The 17,657-nt window shown below is 52.7% G+C and overlaps 1 protein-coding gene across 8 annotated transcripts in view; it reads left to right on the top strand.

Annotated features, from left to right (window-relative positions):
* SLC38A10 (solute carrier family 38 member 10) overlaps nucleotides 1–17,657 on the top strand; it is a 40,798-nt gene that overhangs the window by 10,864 nt on the left and 12,277 nt on the right. For 6 of the 8 annotated variants that reach the window (XM_020875714.2, XM_020875713.2, XM_020875710.2 and 3 more), the window contains exons 7-11: nucleotides 2,178–2,280; nucleotides 3,099–3,281; nucleotides 5,502–5,613; nucleotides 6,464–6,570; nucleotides 17,355–17,526. In XM_020875714.2, coding sequence (XP_020731373.2) covers nucleotides 2,178–2,280; nucleotides 3,099–3,281; nucleotides 5,502–5,613; nucleotides 6,464–6,570; nucleotides 17,355–17,526 — 677 coding nt within the window. The remainder of the gene's footprint in view (nucleotides 1–2,177; nucleotides 2,281–3,098; nucleotides 3,282–5,501; nucleotides 5,614–6,463; nucleotides 6,571–17,354; nucleotides 17,527–17,657) is intronic. The other 2 variants (XM_020875711.2, XM_020875708.2) reach the window with 1 other exon arrangement.

Genomic DNA, 17,657 nt, shown 5'->3' with positions numbered 1-17,657 from the left:
CTCTGGCACTCAGGACTCTGTAAATGCAAAGCAGTGTCTTCCATGATTCCAGCAGCCTTACCTTCTCCACCAGATGACAGGCGCCTACGATCCACACCTGGCCGGGTGGTAACCCCGCTCAAAAGAGGCATAAATCTGGCGGGGACAGGAAAGGACCATCGGTGGCGGGGGTCTGGCAGAGCAGCCCCCTGCAGCTCCACGGGCATGAACTGTGCCAGTCGTAAACTAACGTGACAGATGAGACTTGTTCCGATGACTGTGTTTACACCCACATGCGAGATCCAAATCGTCGTTTCCCACTTCTCATCTCTCTTGGCAGCTCGGTTTCCACCAGAGCACACTCCGCTCTTGCTGTTTAACGTCCCTGTTAAAATTGGTGACAGAAGCTACATCCTTTTGCCGTGTACCTAGTTACCGATTGTCCTTTTTCCTGTGGGTTTGGTCTGGCTTTCCGGTGTGGGCCGCTCTGTCATCAAGCGGGTCTCTTGGGCTTGGTTCTCAGGTTGAGTTATGGGTTCCGGAGGGGGGTGGGTTGTGAGCTCATATTCCGTCTGCCGCTCACGGAAGGCGCGGGGCCTGGGGATGTGCCCACGTCCCCTGGGGAGTGGAGCCGAGAGGTCCAGAGCTGGGGCTCTTTCCCGCACATCTGGCCCTGAAGCACGTGCAGGCTAGGAGCTCTGCTGCCCTTGCCAGGTGGCCGTGGGCCCCACGGCACGGCTGGTCTCCCCACTCTGGATGGACTGGCCTTCCGCTGTGCCGTCAGTGTGCAGCCCTTCCTGGTCTGACTTCGAGGTAGATGAGCACAGGGCGGCCCAGGACCATCTGCCCCCAGAGCAGCTCGGACAGAGCCCTGAGCGCGTGGAGGCCCAGGCCACGCAAGGGCAGGCGGACACCTCTGACTCAGGTAAACCGAGTCACAGGCTGCTCAGTGAGATGGGAAAGTGCTCTGTGGGTGCTGGGGATCTGGTTGCTGCCATCAAGGGTCCCAGGGGCACAGGCAGGATTGAGGAAGGTGGGCACCACAGCCTTGCCACACCCATCCATCCCCACATGTGGGCACAGCTCCTCCCCTCAGCGGCTCCTGGGCAGGGGCTTCTCCCTGTGTGTGCTGGGGATGCCCCTGTCCTGAGACCTGGTGCTGGGGCTCCCTGGCATGGACCTGGCCCTGGCCTTAGCAGCTGGGCAGTGCCCAGATGCTGGTGTCAGTCCTCCTGCAGGTCCTCTGCCACCTCCCTGGTCTGCATGGGTGTGCGTGCATGTGGCCGCTGACTGCCCCCTCTGTAGGACCGAGGTGGGGACATCTGTCCACAGTGACTCTTGCCCACCAGCAGTGGCCAGTGGGACAGTGTGCAGTGCCAGGGACGGTGCCAGCTTCTGCCAGCCAGGCCTCCCCCGTCCTTGTCATTTGCTGCTAGTAACATTAACAGGTCCTCTTTGTTCTCCTTTCACTTTTTTTTAAGGCAGTTTTGGGGTTTGGCTCTGCTGACTGTCATGCTTTTCACTTAACATCCTAATGCTCCCCCTCCTGGCCTCCCGCGTGGTGTGACCGCTGGCCCCGGCTCCCTGGGTACCAAGCCTGAGCTCTCAGCACAGTGTCACCCTGCTGTCTCCTCTCAGGGCTGCACAGGGCGCCCGCCCCTCCCTGTCTGCCTCTGTGTGGCCCACCTCTCACAGGTGCCGCTCCCTGCCTGCCATTTGCAGAGATCCTGCATGGGCGCATCTGTCCCTGCTGGCCCTGGGCCGTGGGGCTGCAGCCGCTCTTCTGTCACAGAGCTGGGTCCATGCCGGCTCTGAGCCCCTCACTGAGGCGTTGAGATGGGCAGCCGGCCCGGCTTGTTTGTTTAACTTTCCATTCTTTTGACAGCGACGCTCTGAACTGCTTCCTGCTTCCCCTGTAAACACGGGCTGCTTAGACCAGCCCGGAGCTCCCCGGAGCGGTCACGCTCCTGCTACAGTGGAACAAACGGCCTTTCATCCTGTGGCACTTCTGAAGTGTTTACAGAGTGTGCGTGCAGGGAGCGCGCCGAGTGCTGTCCACGTTATTGTGCAAGCCCAGCCTCAGTGCTGGTGGCGGCCGGCGCGGTGGGAAGGCAGGCGTTGGAGACTCGGCTGAGGGCCTGGGAGAGGCATGTCTGTCTCTGGAATCAGCTCTGCGAAGTTGCTTGTTATTTTTATAGCCAGGTTCTGCCCACGTACGACAGCCTGGATGAGCCATCAGTGAAAACCATGAGCTCCATCTTTGCCTCCTCCCTCAACGTGGTCACCACCTTCTACGTCACGGTAGGAAGCCTTTTGTGCCCCTTTCCCTCCCCCAGCTCCACCAGTCCCCAGTGCAGGCCTGTCCTTGCTTCTTCCCATCCCCGTGGCCGAAGGGCAGCTCTGCCCCTCCACTCAGCTCCAGGGCCGGCAGGGAGCTGACTCTCCAGGTGGTGTTGGTGTCCCCATCCCCGGAGGAGCGTGGGCACCTCAACCCAGGGCCTGGAGCCTCTGCACGACCTCTGCTGACTCACTGCAGAAAGGTGGTGCAGCAGTGAGAAATAGCAGAGAAAGAAAATCACAAGTTCCAGGCCATAGATGCAGACACAGTTCATGTTTCCCCTCCAGTCTTCTTAATTCTCTTCTTTGTTTTCTTTTTTTTTTTCTTCATTGTTTTCTTACATGGCAAATAGAGTTATAAATTCGCTGAGAGTCTGACTTGTTTTCCTGAACCTTGTGGTTCCGCCACTCTTGTCGTTTTTTCCAAAAGGTCCATATGATTGTTATCCATTCAGCCTGTGGGAACCACAGTTTACCCCGTGGTTCCCGGGTTTGGGTTTTGAGGCCCATTAAATCCAGCCCCTCCGTGGGGCTCATGGGGCATGCTTCTGCTCACTTTCCAAGCAGGCAGCTCCCTTCTCTTGGTGCCTCTCTGTCCAAAAAGGGAGAAGCCATGTGGGACTCTCACCTTCAGGGCTTCCGCCCGCTCATCAGAGAGGACTCGTATGAGCCGGGAGCTGGCGGGCCTTCGTCCTGCTGCAGCTGCTTGTGACAAGTGCGAGGCTGTTCAAGGGAGGGTGTGCCCCTCCTGCCACATGTCCCCTGCTGTTGTTCCCCCGCAGGTGGGCTTCTTCGGCTACGTGAGCTTCACTGAGGCCACCGAGGGCAACGTGCTCATGCATTTCCCCTCCAACCTGGTGACCGAGATGATCCGTGTGGGTTTCATGATGTCCGTGGCCGTGGGCTTCCCCATGATGATCCTGCCCTGCAGACAGGCCTTGAACACTCTGCTCTTCGAGCAGCAGGTAAGGTGCTCAGGGCCCATCGGATGGCGTTCTGCCCAGAATCCTCGCTGTCCTGGCCTCAGTTACATTGTCCTCCAGTGGCTTTTTATAGTTCCTTATTTTCCTGGGCAGTCGCAGGCAGAGCTTTTCCTAGTTAAAAATCAGAAACTCCAGTTAAAATGGAATCTTTTAATAGGGATTTTTTTTTTTAAACCAACCAACTTTGGAGAAAAGAGCCCCATATAGGCCAGGTTGATTCCTGCAGGAGACGTGGAGTCATGCTCAGTGTCCAAGCAGCTTAGGCCTGTGTCCTGTGACTGCCCTGCTGTCCCCCCGTTAGAGGAGTAGTGGGAAATCGGGGGCTTGCTTCAGCATGAACCCGTGGGAGAGGAGCAGGTGGGAACTCAGGAGAGCCGGCTTGACTGACAGGCGTGTATAATGGCTGGCCAGGTGGGCCGATGGATGCTGGGGTCAGGCCACCGTTCTCTTTAGGTTCGTGTAACAGAAAGTTTTAACAGTTTGACAGAAGACATCTGAGCCCTGAGAGAGGCTGAGTTTCGTTTGCTGTCGTGTGTGTAGGCCCAGCTCCATGTAGTCCTATGTGAGCAGTTTTCAAATGTACAGCTGGAACCCAGACTCCCCGCTCACTGCTGCCCAGTTGACAGGTGGTGCCGGTGTGGTGTCTCATGCCCCAGGGTGAGGGCATGGGCTTGGCCCTGTCTCTCTGTGGTGGTTCTTGTGTTCCCGCCCAAGTCCTTGAGCCTGGTCTACGGCATCAGCCAGGACTCCTGGCGGTCATTTGAACTGCTTAGGCCACAGAGGCGGGGAGGGGAGAGTCCAGCAGGCAGGCAGGGAAGGTGGCTACTTGGGACAGCCGGAACTGGGCTTGTGTTCTAGTGGCCGGCACGTGGTCGAGTCAGCCTCCCTCGGATTCTGCCACCAAGGCCAGCACCTTGAGGCAGAGCCCCCTGCCCCTGTTGGCTGTTCAGGCACCTGGGCACCACGCGAGGCTCTGTCCCCTTGGGGGGCACAGCAGGCCAGCTCATGGAGCCCTGGGGTCCTCGTTTGATGCATACGTGTACTTCATATCTGAATAGCATTTGTGTCTCTGTATGTAACACATTTTTATCATTTTAAAAATTAGAAAATCAGTAGTGGTGATAAAGCCAATGTTGAGTGGAAAGCTTACCTGCATGTCTGCATCCTCACGTGAATGACCCCTTCTGCTCCCCTCAGCGTCTGTGTGCATCTCTGCAGATTTCCTCTCGCTGTGTTTTCTCCTGTCTCCAGTCCACGTGTATCCATAGAAACCCCCAGCGTCACTGTGCCCTTGCTCTCACCTCCTGGTCGTTGCTTGACGTCTCCTGGTCACCCTTGACCTCTCACAGATAACACCTGTGTCCCCTTGATGCTTGTAGCTGCTTGTTTCTTCTGCTCTTAGAGTGTTTCCTGGGGAAATTTCTGCAGGATTCTGAGCCAGAAGGTGTAGACCTAACACCCTCCCTCTCTGGTCTGTTCTGAGAAAGCCACCATTGCTAGTCAATTCTGGACGTTGGGTGCCTCCAAACTGTAGTTTGAGAAGGGTTGAAGCTTCACTTGAGTGATGTTTTCCTAGCTCGGCAACAGTAATCACGGTTGGCCCCTTCTGTGTGCACAGTGCTGTTCTAGAAGCTTCTCTCCCATCGCCTCCCACCACAGCCTGATGAGATGCTTCCGGTGCCCCTGTGCTTTTGGGCGCGGAGGCCGAGGCCAGAGATGGTCTCTTGGGCTTGACTGTAGCATGTTGTGACTTCTCCCCTTGTGTTCTTCCTGGACTCACCTGCTAGAGACAAGGATGGCAAAACTGAGCATGTCTGTGCACATGGGGGGCCCTCTGCACCCTGAAACTTGCTGTGTGTTACTGTGAGTGGGGCTGTGTTCTGTCTCCTGTGCTATGCGGTGCTTCTAAAAATCTCTGTCACAGCACTGCCCTAAAAGGAGGGCGGGAGGATTTGTTCCGAGTTTCTCAGAACAAAGTTATCCCCGTGGCCGCTGTGAGGAGCAGCCTGGGCCTTCTGGGGGTCCGAGCTTCTGGTTGCAGGTTCACGTTCAGGCATAGCTGCCTGTACTTGGAGTGCTCACTCGCTGCCTCCCAGGCTGACCCGCCTGGGGTGTTGGCAGAGCCCTTTAGGGACGTGCTTATAGGAGAGTGGAGAGGAAATTGGTCATTTCTAAATCTTGTTTTTATTTTCTTTCATATAGCAAAAAGATGGGACATTCGCTGCTGGAGGCTACATGCCGCCCCTGCGATTTAAAGCCCTCACCCTCTCGGTTGTGTTCGGAACCATGGTCGGTGGGATGATGATCCCAAATGGTAAGGAGGGTGGCTGCTCCAGTGACCGGCCTCCCACCGGCTTATCCCGCTCTCCCCGACCCTGTCTTGCTGTTGTGCACCCCTTACTCTTGGGTGTTCAACCAAGACACCCAGAGTCTTCACCACCGTCCTCTCTTGGTCAAAAAAATAGGTCTAGACACTCTTGGGTGCTCTCTTCTTTGACTCCCTGAGAAAGGCTTGGTAGAAAACACTGCAGCTTGATGGGACCACAAACACGTGGGTGGAGCTGTGGTGTGAGGTCCAGGCCTGATGTGTGAGTTAGCGGTTACCAAGCAGTTCCTTCCTTACTTACGACTCCTGATTTTGTTGACATGTCACTGAGGGAAAAGGGCAGGCCCCTGCTCCAGCACAGACAAAGCTTATTGTCCTCAGACATCCAGTGGGCCCTGCATACCCTCCAGGCAGCAACCCCGAGGCCCCCATACTCCTGGCTTCCCCACAAACCAGGATAGGCTCTGCTGGGTCACTCGCTGGGCACCAGGTCGGGTGGTGTAAGATGAACTGGCCCAGAGGCCCTCCGCTGGCTGCCCGGACACTCCACAAGGAGCTGGAGCAGTGGTGTGGGCCCAGCAAGGGGCCGGCAGTGCTGTTAAGCTCACCTCGCTGGCAGGGAAGCCGAGGTTCAGAGGGGAGACTTCCCCGAGGCTCCTGGCCCCACGCACCCCTTCATCACGGCGTCAGGTGGGACACCCCAGCTGTCCTTGTGAGCACAGAACGCTGTGCCCTGCTTCTCACCGCTGTCCAGCAGCGTGCGTAGAAGGGTCCTCGCGGGAAGACGGCTCCTCACGCTGCTTGCTGGACGCTCACCCCTCCCTCGCTCTCTCGCCAGTGGAGACGATCCTGGGCCTCACGGGGGCCACTATGGGGAGCCTCATCTGCTTCATCTGCCCAGCGCTGATCTACAAGAAGATTCACAAGAACTCTCTCTCCTCCCAGGTGAGCAGTGCTCTCAGCCCCACTCCTGGTGGGGCTGGGTCAGGCAGAGCAGGAGGGCATGTTGTCTGAAGGCTACTGTGAACTAGTTGTGTTCCTTACACAAAAGGATCGTGGTCCCACAGGTCTGGGAGACGTGGGGCTATGCCACGGTGAGCAGCCTTGCACCCCAGGGCTGCTGAACCGAGCCAAGCTTATCTGAGTGTCAAGTACTGAACAGCTTTTCCCTGCCTGTCTGTCTGGTGACTGGATTATCCGTGTGTGCCCCTAGTGTTCCATGACCCTGACTCCATCCTCTGCTGAGGTCACCTGCAACTGTCTTGCTAGAGACTGTGGGTTTTTTTTTTTTTTAATTTATTAGGCTGACCCGGGTCTTAGTTATCTGACATGTAAGATTTTTAGTTGCAGTGGGCATGATCTAGTTCCCTGATCAGGGATCGAAGCCAGGCCCCCCTGCATTGGGAGTGTGGAGTCTTAACCGCTGGACCACCAGGAAAGTCCTTGGGGACTGTCTGCTGGTGTCACCTCTCCAGGCTTTCACTGTTACAGACAAAGCCACAGTGAATATGTGTGCACACGAGCGCCTCTATACTTTTGAGAAAGTGCTGTAGAAGGCTACCTGGGTCTGGGATCCCTGATTCAGAGCAGGAGCTTCTCCTCAAGGGCCCGTGTATGGGTCAGTGCCGTAGCTCTGCAGCTGAGCTTGGCCTCTCCCCTCCATCAACCCGAGGGTGATGGCAAGTCTTGGCTTCCCTGAAGTAAAGGTGGGCATTTCTCTTTCCGTGAACTGTCCATGCTTTTTGCTCACCTTTTATGGCGTTGTTGAGTTTTTGGTAAATTCTTTGGGAACATAGTATACGTAAGGCAAAGCACATAAATCTCACGTATAGCTTGATATATTTTGGCTAATTGAAAGTGAAAAATGTGAAAGTGTTAGTTGCTCAGTCATGTCTGACTCTTCAGGACCCCATGGACTATATAGCCTGCCAGGCTCCTCTGTCCATGGAATTCTCCAGGCAAGAATAACTGGAGTGGGTAGCCATTCCCTCCTCCAGGGAATCTTCCAACCCAGGGGTTGAACCCAGGTCTCTCAGATTGCAGGCAGATTCTTTTCCATCTGAGGCACCAGAGCATGTGGCTAAGTGAACACAGTCACAGAACCACCTTAAGGGCAGATGCAAAACATTCCAGCATTCGAAGCTTCCCTGGGCCGCCCTAGTTTTTCCTCCACAGAGGTTACTGCCTGTTTTCTTATGTTTTGGAATAATTTTGCCTGCGTTTCAAGTTAGTGAAAGTGGAGCCTCACAGGAAGTATTGGTGAGTGTCTGGCCTCCTTCCTCAGCTTCACACCTGAGATCCCAAGTTACTGCTGGGTGGCCAGGGGTGGTCTGCCCATCCTCCCTGCCATATGCTTATCCACGTAGGAGTCTACGGTCACCCAGAGCTGAGTGTCTGGGACGGGCTGCTCTGCCTGCTTCTTCTGGTGCAGCCTGTGTGCACTTTGGTTGGCTATTCTCTTAGGTGTGGAATTGTTGGGTCCTGGGGTTATGTTTGTCCAGTCTTGGTAGATTTTTCCAGACTTTACCCAGCTTTCTAAAGTGGTCCTCAGGCACCATATTGGAATTTTAGTCACGTTGACATCTATGGTCCCTTTTTCAGTCTCTAGCCCTTCCACTGGATGTATAGCAATACCTCATTTGGATTTTAATTTGTAATTTTCAGGTAACTGATGACATTGAACACCTTTTCATACTCTTTGCTAGCTGTGTGGATTTCTTTTGTGCCTTTCAAGTCTTGTCCATTTTTTAATCTATGAGTTGTCTTTTTCTTATTGATTTATGGAGGTTTGTTAAAGATTTAAGATACAAGACTTTTTTCAGACATGTATATTACAAATGTTTTCTCTCACTCTTGGCTGCCTTTTCACTTTCTTCTGATCAGCAGATGTTCTTAATTTTAGAGTCGTTCAGTTTTTTGAGTTTTTCTTTTGCTTTTGTACTTTAAAGGAAAAAAATTTTTTTATTTGCACCAGGTCTTATTTGCAGGATATGGGATCTAGTTTCCTGACCAGGGATCAAACCTGGGCCTTCTGTAATGGGAGCACAGAGTCTTAGCCACTGGATCATCAGAGAGGTCCCTTGCTGTGTGCTTTTGATGTACTATTTAAGAAATGTTTGCTTATCCCCAGGTCCTGAAGACAGTGTACTCTGTCATATCATAGAAGCCTTTTATTTTCTCTTTCACATTTAGATCCATGCCCATCTGGGGTGCCTGGTGTGTGGCAGGGGTCAGGGGTCATGTTCTGGGTGGTTCTCTGAGGAGCAGCACCCTCTTGCTCCAGCACCATTTTTGTCAGTCACCTGTGTACGTGTGAGAGTGGGAACTCCTGTCACAGGTCTGTCCGTCTGTCCCACACTAGCGCTGTGTTGATTGCTGAGGCTTTGTAATGAGTCTTGATGCTGGCAGCTTTATTCTTCCTCAGGGTGGTTTTACCTATTATTAGTCCTTTGCATTTCCAACTCAGTTTTTTTTTTTTTAATTAAAAAAAAAAAATTTGGCTGCACCATGAAGTATGTGGAATCTTAGTTCCCCAACCAAGGATTGAACCCATGCCGCCTGCAGTGGAAGCCAGGAGTCTTTAACCACTGGGCTGCCAGGGAAGTCCTCCAACTCAGTTTTAGGAGTGGCTTCTCAGCATTGGTGTTTGACTGGGGTTCCGTCAAACTGTCGATTGAAGACTTGACATCATCATTCACTTTGCGACTTTTCCTAATTTCCATCCGTATTTCTCCTTTCACCAGTGGCTTACTTATTTATTTATTTTAACACTAAAATGTCAATTTTTCCTAGAACAGCATTAAGTAACAAAAAACACTGTAATAAGTTGGGAGAGAAACCACAGAAAAAAGGGAAACCATTTTAGTACTTTTGATTTTTGGACGAAAGACCCCATGTCTTTATTTTTCACTGGTCCTACATAAATAGGTAGCCAGCCCTGCTGTTGACTGCCCTGCTTCTCCTGAGGCAGGTCTCAGACCTTTCCTTATCAGAACCCCCTCCGTTTGCAGCCTTCTGGAGACTCCAACTGATTTTCACCAGTGGTTTCTTTAGATTTCCAAACTTTGGGGGATTTCCTAGTACTCTTTTTGATTGATTTCAAGCACAGTTCCAGTGTGGTTTGAGAACATGAGCTGAAGAACTTCAGTCCTCGGACGTTTGCTGGGGTCCAGCAGGTGGTTGATTCCAATGGATGTTCAGCTGTCTGGCTGTCTGCAGTTGTTGGATGCAGAGCACATCCCTTGTGTGGTTGAGTTGAGTTTGCTATGATTTTTTTAGATTTTTATGTATTCTGACTGATTTTTTTAATCTCCTTGTGTATCAGTTATGAGAAAGGTATGACAATTTCCATTCGAATTATTTAAAGGTTCTTGTGTCTTTTAGTTCTGTCAAGTTTTGCTTTTTGTCCTGAAGCTATGTTACTAGGAGCTTACAGTTTTAAGATGGTTATATCTTATTGAACTGACCCTTTTCTAGATGAAATGTCCCTTTTTGTCTTTGGAGATGCTTTTCTCCTTAAAAGCAGCCTTGTCTGATACAGTGTAGCTAATCTAGGTTTGTTCTGGGTTTATATTTGCATAATGTAGTTTTTGTTATCCTTTCTCATTTGATATCTCTGTACCTTTATATTTAAGGTTATGTCTTGGGTAAGAGCATATAGTTTGCTTTTGATTTGTTTTGTTTTTATCCAGTCTGTAAATAGGAGTATTTAAGACTATTTACAGTTAATACCGATTTGGGGGGTGGGGATTAAAGCTTCCGTCTTACTCTGTTTTTTATTTGTCCCATCTGTTCTTTTTTCTGTTTCTTTCTTTCTTGGTGCCTTTTGGATAAATCAAGCATTTTAAAGTCTTTGTTCTCTATTCTTCTCTTAGCTGGTGTTGTTCATTCCTGTTCTGCTAGTGGTTATACGAGGCAGTTTAATAGAATCCTTGGTTTATTAGAGTTGACCATAAATTACTTGTTTTTCTTTTACTAATTCCCAGACGAAGCGACCATCCAACAATATTTTAACTCCATTTATCTTTGTCTTCGGCCTTCAGTGCTATTGTTTTTATGTGTTTTAATTTTATGTGTATTTTAAACATTACAAGACGTTATTTTTGTTGTTCAGATAGTTGATGTTTATTTTGATCCTTTGCACCCACTTGGTTTTCTGGGGCCTGGTCCCATCCCCCGGTGTGCTTGGTAGTTTATGGGGGTAGGTGTGAGAAATCGTTCGGTCCCCGGAGGATGATGTCCTGTGTCCAGCAGACAGAGGATGGGCAGAAGGCCTGTGTCCACTTGCGAGCAATCTGTGTCAGGTTTGCCTTCACTCCTAGGGTGGAGCCCTTCCTGAGTCTCAGCTCGATCACCCGCAGGTTGCTAAATTCTCTGCTTAGCTTTCATCCTCTTGGCAGCTGCTCTCCGCATGACTCGGCGCAGCTGGTGGCTGGCACGTGCCTCAGGGAGAGCTGTGCGCAGAACATGGGTGCCTCCTGGAGGGTTCCTCTTCTACAGGAATCCGGTTCTGGTTGTGGGGAGCCTGGGGCTCACCCTGTGTGTCTGCCAGCTCCAGGCCAGTGCTCCAGTGCTGTGCTGTCCCAGTGCCCAGCACTGCTGACCAGGAAAAGCCTGGCCTGGGGGGTGGTGCCCGCCTATGTTCTCTGGATTCTCACTCCTCAAGTCTCAGCTGCCGAAGCGGTTCACCAGTGCCTTCAATTGGGGATTTTAGTGGCTTTTAGGAACTCCTTATAATATGAGGCAGTCAGTCCATTACCTTCCAAATGGCAAATGTTTTTCCCAGTTTGTGAAGTCCCAATGTTTTAGTCCACAGACTCTTTTTAGGAGGAAAAAAAGTCATTATTAAAATGACCCTCCTATGCCAGTGTTATTTTAAGGAATTCTTCCATCAGTTCCTGTAGTAATTCCAGAACTTCATTTTTCCATTTAAATCTTTTACTTTTTTTTTTTTCTGTGCCACATGGCATGTGGGATCCTAGTTCCCAGACCAGGGATTGAACCTGTGCCCCCTGTCGTGGAAGTGTAGAGTCGTGAAGCCCTGGACCACCAGGGAAGTCCCTCATTTAGTCTTTGACTCATCTGTATTCTATTTTGGTGTAAGAAACAAAGTAGGTACCCTCAGTTTTTTCTAGATGATACCTAGTTGTCAGAACACTGTGAGTCCATCACTGGTATGAGATGTTACTGCTTCTGTGTATTAAATTGCTGTATGTATTTGGGCTTGTTTGGGACTTGTGTTTTAATTTCCTGCCTGTTCTGTCCAGTGATGTGGCCATCCGTGCTGTTTTAATTACCCAGCCTTGCGATGGTACTCCCTTGCCTTGTCGTGTGGCTCTGAGAATGTTTTAATTCTAATCTCTCTTCTTTCATTAATGATGTTTCTGGTTGTTCTTGATGACTTTATTTGGTTTTTTTTTGGCCATACCACATGACTTGTGGGATCTCAATTCCCTACCCAGGAATTGAACCCAGGTCGTGGCAGTGAAAATCCGGAATCCTAACCACTAGGCCACCAGGGAACTCCCTGTTTACTTTCTTTCTTTTTTTTTTTTCCCTGTTTACTTTCTATGTGAATGTTCCAATCAGCTGATCTGACTCTTAACAAAAATAAATCCACCTTTTTAGTTTTGGTCTACTTGGAATTCATTGAAGCTGTAGATAAATTTAGGAAGAATCATTCCCTTGATACCCTGGCTAATCTGTGGAGTGTATTTGTGAGCCTCCCGGTGCAATAATGGGGTGTGGCATTCAGTTGCCACGGCTGCTCTCAGCCCACCTTCCCCGTCTCCATCTGCTGGACCAGCTTCTGTCTGCTACGTGTGTTGGGAGTAGTGGGACCTCCCTTTCCTCTGGCTTTTCCGACTGTTTGTACATAGGGAGGTTGTAGGTTCTCATTTATCGACTTTTTACCCACTGCCCTTACGGCATCTCTTGGTAATTTCACCTCCCCCTTTCTGGTCGTTTCTCGTCCATATTGTCTTTTGCCTCTCCCCGTGGCACTCGGGGGTGGAGGACCAGCTCGCTGTCTTCCCAGCTGAGCTGGGACAGCTTGTAGTGTTGAATCGTCACATGTAATGCTGGTTTTGGCTTCATGTACAGAAATGAACATGTGCATTCAAACACCCCCACGTTTCTGTAGATGTGAGCACACTTAGAATCACGTTAAAGCAGCATCTATCTGTGCCTGTTTTAATATGGATTGTTAAAACTGGAAAGCACATTGAATCATATTAACTGCTTTCTGACCACGTGCAGAGAAGATGGTAGGTTTCCCCACTGGACTTAGTGTTCTGGTGAGATGCATTGTGGATCAGTCCTGGGGTGGACCATCTGACTGTGGCATACCATTTGTATGTGTTGCTGTTTTACTTCTCAGTGTGGAATTTTCATGTTTTGAGAAAAATGAGATTTGCAAGGGGCACACTCAGAAATGTGACTGGAGTCTGGTGCGCAGACCTCAGGCCTGGAGGGCACTTGCTTGGGGTGTGTCCCTGCTGTCCCAGGAGCCTGGCTACTGCTTTCCTGGATGACACAGACCTGGTGTCAGCCCAAGTCCACTTGCCCCACTGCCTGAGTGCTGTCGGCACTGAGGTGCTTGTTCCCGGCCCTGGACCTCCGGAAGAGCCAGGGAAGGTGGGGGGCGCAGGTTATGGGCCCATCGTAGCTGTGCTGGAGAAAGGCACCAAAGAGTGTTCTGAGAAACATCCTCAGAAGGATAAGCAGTGACCGTGGAAACACTACTGGCCCTTAGCTAGTTGAAAAGAAACCTTATCTGTCATCACCAGTTCATCCTTTATGTTGAAAATTCAAGAACTTGGAGAAGCTCTCCAGTGGGGCTGAGTTAGAGGGGTGGGTTTGCCACCTGGAATTGACACTGTGGCTGGGAGCCAACAGGGGGAGCAGGGCCGCCTGGACCTGGGGCCTGGTGGGAGGCAATGGAGCTCTGAGCCGGAGCTGCACCAGCCTCCTCGGGAGGGTCCGAAGGCACCACTGTGCTCCTGAAACAGGGATGTAAATACCCATGGGATCCATGGGACCTCACCCAGAATGTGATACCTCTGCCTCAGGACTGGGGTGCCTGCCATGCCCTGATCACACTGCACTGAAGACCTGAATTGGGGTACACGTGGCAGACTCCAGAGCCCCTGCCTCTAGGTATGAGCTGTATTTGAACATGTTCGTCTTCAGTCTCAGGTGTGAGCAGTGAAAGGGGACACCTTCACTCTGGGCCGGTACCTCTCTCTGGTTCTGAGTTGGGGATCCCAACAGACTGGGGGCCCTGGGGAGTCACACGTGGTCCCCAGGCCAAGTCTATGGTTTTGTCATAAGTACTGGGCCTGAGATGTCAGGATTTATTTGTGTTTCTTCTCCTGGCGGGTCTGTAACTGGTTAAGAAGAACAGAAGTCAGGGCTGTGTGATCAGATGTCTGGTGCACTGGGTTCGCTCACCAACCTTGTCCCATTTTGAAGCAGCTCTTGGACTTGCAGGAAGTTGTACCTGGAAGACGGGTTTTGCAGGCCTGAGCCCCTCCTGTCCCTGTCCTGAGGCCTTGGCAGCCCGGTACCCCTGCTGGCTTCCTCTGTTGTCATTCCATCACGGCTGGCTGGTGTGGTGCAGACCTCGGCTGTGGCCCCTTCTTCTGGGAGCAGCAGCTCTTTCTTGCAGAACTTTTGGGGGATGGGTGGTCATCCCTGTTCACACACCTGTGGCCCTCGGCCTTCCACACTTTATGGTAGAGCGGCAACCTGAGAGTTCTGGCCTCTTGTGACCCTGGGGCCTACCGGATGCCTCAGGCCTTTGCAGGGGGTGGAGGTCTGTGGTCAGCACATACTTGTCATGGCTGCCCCAGGGACTTGGCCAACACCTGTGCCCTTTGCAAAGTTGGGCCCAAAGGGCTTCCCTGGTGGCTCAGAGGTAAAGAATCTGCCTGCAGTGTAGGAGACCGAGGTTTGATCCCTGAATGGGGATGATCCCCTGAAGGAGGAAATGGCAACCACTTCAGTATTCTTGCCTGGGAAATCCCGTGGACAGAGGTGGCTGGCAGCCTACAGTATACAGGGTCACAAAAGAGGCAGATATGACTTAGCGACTAAACAAAAGTCCAGCCCACCTGGAGCATCTGCCGTGGGGGTTGTGTTCCTGCCCTGGTGCGGACTATCACCTCCCAACACGTGCGTGCTGGCAGACTGTGATCTGGCCACTGCAACAGCACTGCCTGTGGACCTAGACTCCCTTGGTGTCAGGCATGGCCCTCCCACGTCCTCACTGATGTCGGCCTGGCATTAATCCTCCGCTCTCTTCAAGCTGGGGTGGCTTTGGCTTCCCTGCCTGGAGGTTTTCATGGGCCTGTGGCATTTCTTTAAAAGAAAGGGTTAGAGTGGAGAGCTGGCATCTGTTACAACTGCTCTGGTGGGGCCAGGAGGCTGCTCACGCTTAAGACAGTGGTCGACTGGCGAGTACCCCACAGAACCCTGGGCAGCTCAAGCGCCAGATGTGTCAGGGGATGAGGGGGTTCCCAGCAGACGGTGGGGTGGCGACGGCTGCTGGGTAGGGGAGCATAGGTGGGTGTCTTGATGGACAAGGTGGAGACAGGAAAGACACTTTGCTGACAGGGTCATGAGATGTCTGGGCCGGAGGCAGAGACAGGTATGTACGTGGCACCATGCAGCGCTTCCTGGCTCCATGCAGGCTCTTCTTTGTAAGTTGAACTTAAGTTGACACTTTCTTGGCCTTTTTAAGCTTGCTGTCTCCCAGCATTGATGGAGTTAATGTTTTTTATTTTGTGTGCGATTTGTTTCTTTAAGGCCAGAAAGCCGAGGGTTGAAATAAATCATTCAAAGCCATGGATGAAATGTTGCCTTTGGCTTGTTGGTCTCCCGTGGAATGTTCAGTGATGTCCCGTAAAAATAACCCAACACAGAAACGACCAACCAGCTGTCTTCATCTCTGTGTCAAGACCATTTTAGGGGCCGCCCAAATCGGAGCCTGGAGGGGACGGGCTTCTGTTGGTGAAGCCCAGGCTTGTGGGACCCCCACCTGGCGCTGTCCTGGGGGCCGTGCTGGAGCTCCCTGCCCCCTCTGGCCAGCCTTGCGGGTAGAGCCACTGCAGCCCTTTGAGCGCTTCAGTAGGGCTCTCACTCGTTCTTGCCCTCGTCCTATCTGTGCCGCGGGGTCCAAGGCAGGACATGAAGTTCTTTTTGTTGTTTTCTCAGCCAACAGCCAGAGAAATACAAGATGCAAGGGATTTAAAGTTTCTTTTTTATTTTTAAAAAACTACTGTGGTGGCGTCTACTGTTGCTTCTCAAACCTTCCCTTTCTGGTGAGCGGGTGTAACGTACTGCTCTGTGAACTCACAGCCGAAGCTGGCATCCTCATGTTTTTAAGAAAATTATTTGAAGTGGGGGCAGGACTCAGGAGCCTGTGACCCCACGCAGTGTGCAATGTTTCAGCGCTCAGATGCCGGGGGCTCGAGCCCAACAACATCCCCACACGCACCTGGCTGAGGCCGGCTGGTGGTCGGTACCGGAGGGGCCTCTCTGAAGCATCGCGGACCCTGGATCACAGCCAGCATTTTGCCTCTGTGAGCCCCAGACCAGCTCAGTGTTTCCAGAGTGACTGGAGAAAACGGACTTTCTCTCTGAGGTTCTCCACGTTGGTTGGCATCCGCCTTCAGGAGCGCAGGGCCTTTCTTCCAGTCAAAAATCTTTCTTTTGCAGTTGTGTTGAGCCTGGGAAAGTCTCACCAGTTCTTTTGAACTGATATATTTTTAAAAGAGTCAACGTGACTTTCAGGAAAGGTTTGAGCTCTGGCTCAGAGTGTGTGGAGGTGGGTGGCGGTGTCCCCTGGCTCTTTGGGCAGGCTGCCTCATGGCTCTCCTCCGAGGAACCAGGAGTTACTCCTCCCAGGGAAGAGGAAGGTGGGCCAGGCTAGGCAGGGCAGAACGAGCTGCGCCCACTGCTGTGACAGCAGAAGTCACACGGAGAGCGCCGGTGGGCCTCTCGTGTGCCGGAGCTCCAGGGCAGACGGCGTCACAGCACGAGGGGTTCCTGTCCTGAGTCTCTGAGGGCAACGCCTATGCTCAGCCTCGGGGCCATCATGGGGGGACGGGCTGGGGACAAGGCCCCTCGCCGGGCAGCAGCGCATCCAGCTCAGCTTGCCGGGTAGCACCAGTGGGCACCAGTGGGCCGGAGGGGGCGAGGAGCCACGTCCTCACAGCCTCCCCGTCTGTGCCCTGCAGCTGCAGGCGTGTCTAGCCTGCTGGGTGATCTTGGGACTAATCATTGGTAGCCGGGCGGCCAGTGGCCTGGACCCTCTACTGGGTGAGGGGGTGGGACAAACCAGAGCCCACTTTAAGTTGGGTCAGTGCCCTGAGATTTTTGCTGTCTGGTGGAAACCATCAAGGGGCCCAATCTCTGCAGCAGTAGGTGCGGGCAGATGTGGCCACCAGGCTCGCCAGGATGCCTGGCCGTTGGGCCTGAGTCTCTCTAGCTAGCAGGCCCCTCGTGTCACACTCACGCCCCCCTCATGCCCCGCCCTGCCCCCCAACCCCATCGCCAGTGTGGCCCCTGCAGATGTGGCCCATGATTCCGTCACATTGATGAGTTAGTGACCATCATCTAGTGGGCAGTGTGGTTGGGGCCTCTGTGGGCTGTACCCCACCCATAGGAAGGATGGGGCAGCAGGACTGCGTGACCCCTTTAGCTCTTGGGGTATTTGTCTCATCCAGGTGGTGCTCTGGGTCGGCCTGGGCATCCTGGTGATCAGCACACACACCACCCTGTCCGTGAGCCAGGAGACCCCCGTGGACTTGGCGAAGGAAGCCCTGGGCGGTAGGCTTGGAGAGGCCGAGGGCGCGGTGAAGGCAGAGGCAGCCCCGCTTCCAGGTACGTGGCCCCCAGGTACGCACACAGGCCTGCAGCCTTCTCAGCGTCGCCGCGGGTCATGGGGATGCAGTCATCACTCTCCAGGCCGTCTCACCTGCCCAGCTGCCTCCGCCCTATCCGGGTGATGGGGGGCGGTGAGGGGGCTC

This window comes from Odocoileus virginianus, chromosome 17, assembly GCF_023699985.2.
Source record: "Odocoileus virginianus isolate 20LAN1187 ecotype Illinois chromosome 17, Ovbor_1.2, whole genome shotgun sequence".
Lineage (NCBI taxonomy): Eukaryota > Metazoa > Chordata > Mammalia > Artiodactyla > Cervidae > Odocoileus > Odocoileus virginianus.
The sequence above is the reverse complement of the archived record's forward strand: the minus strand, read 5'-3'. Positions and strand labels throughout refer to the sequence as shown.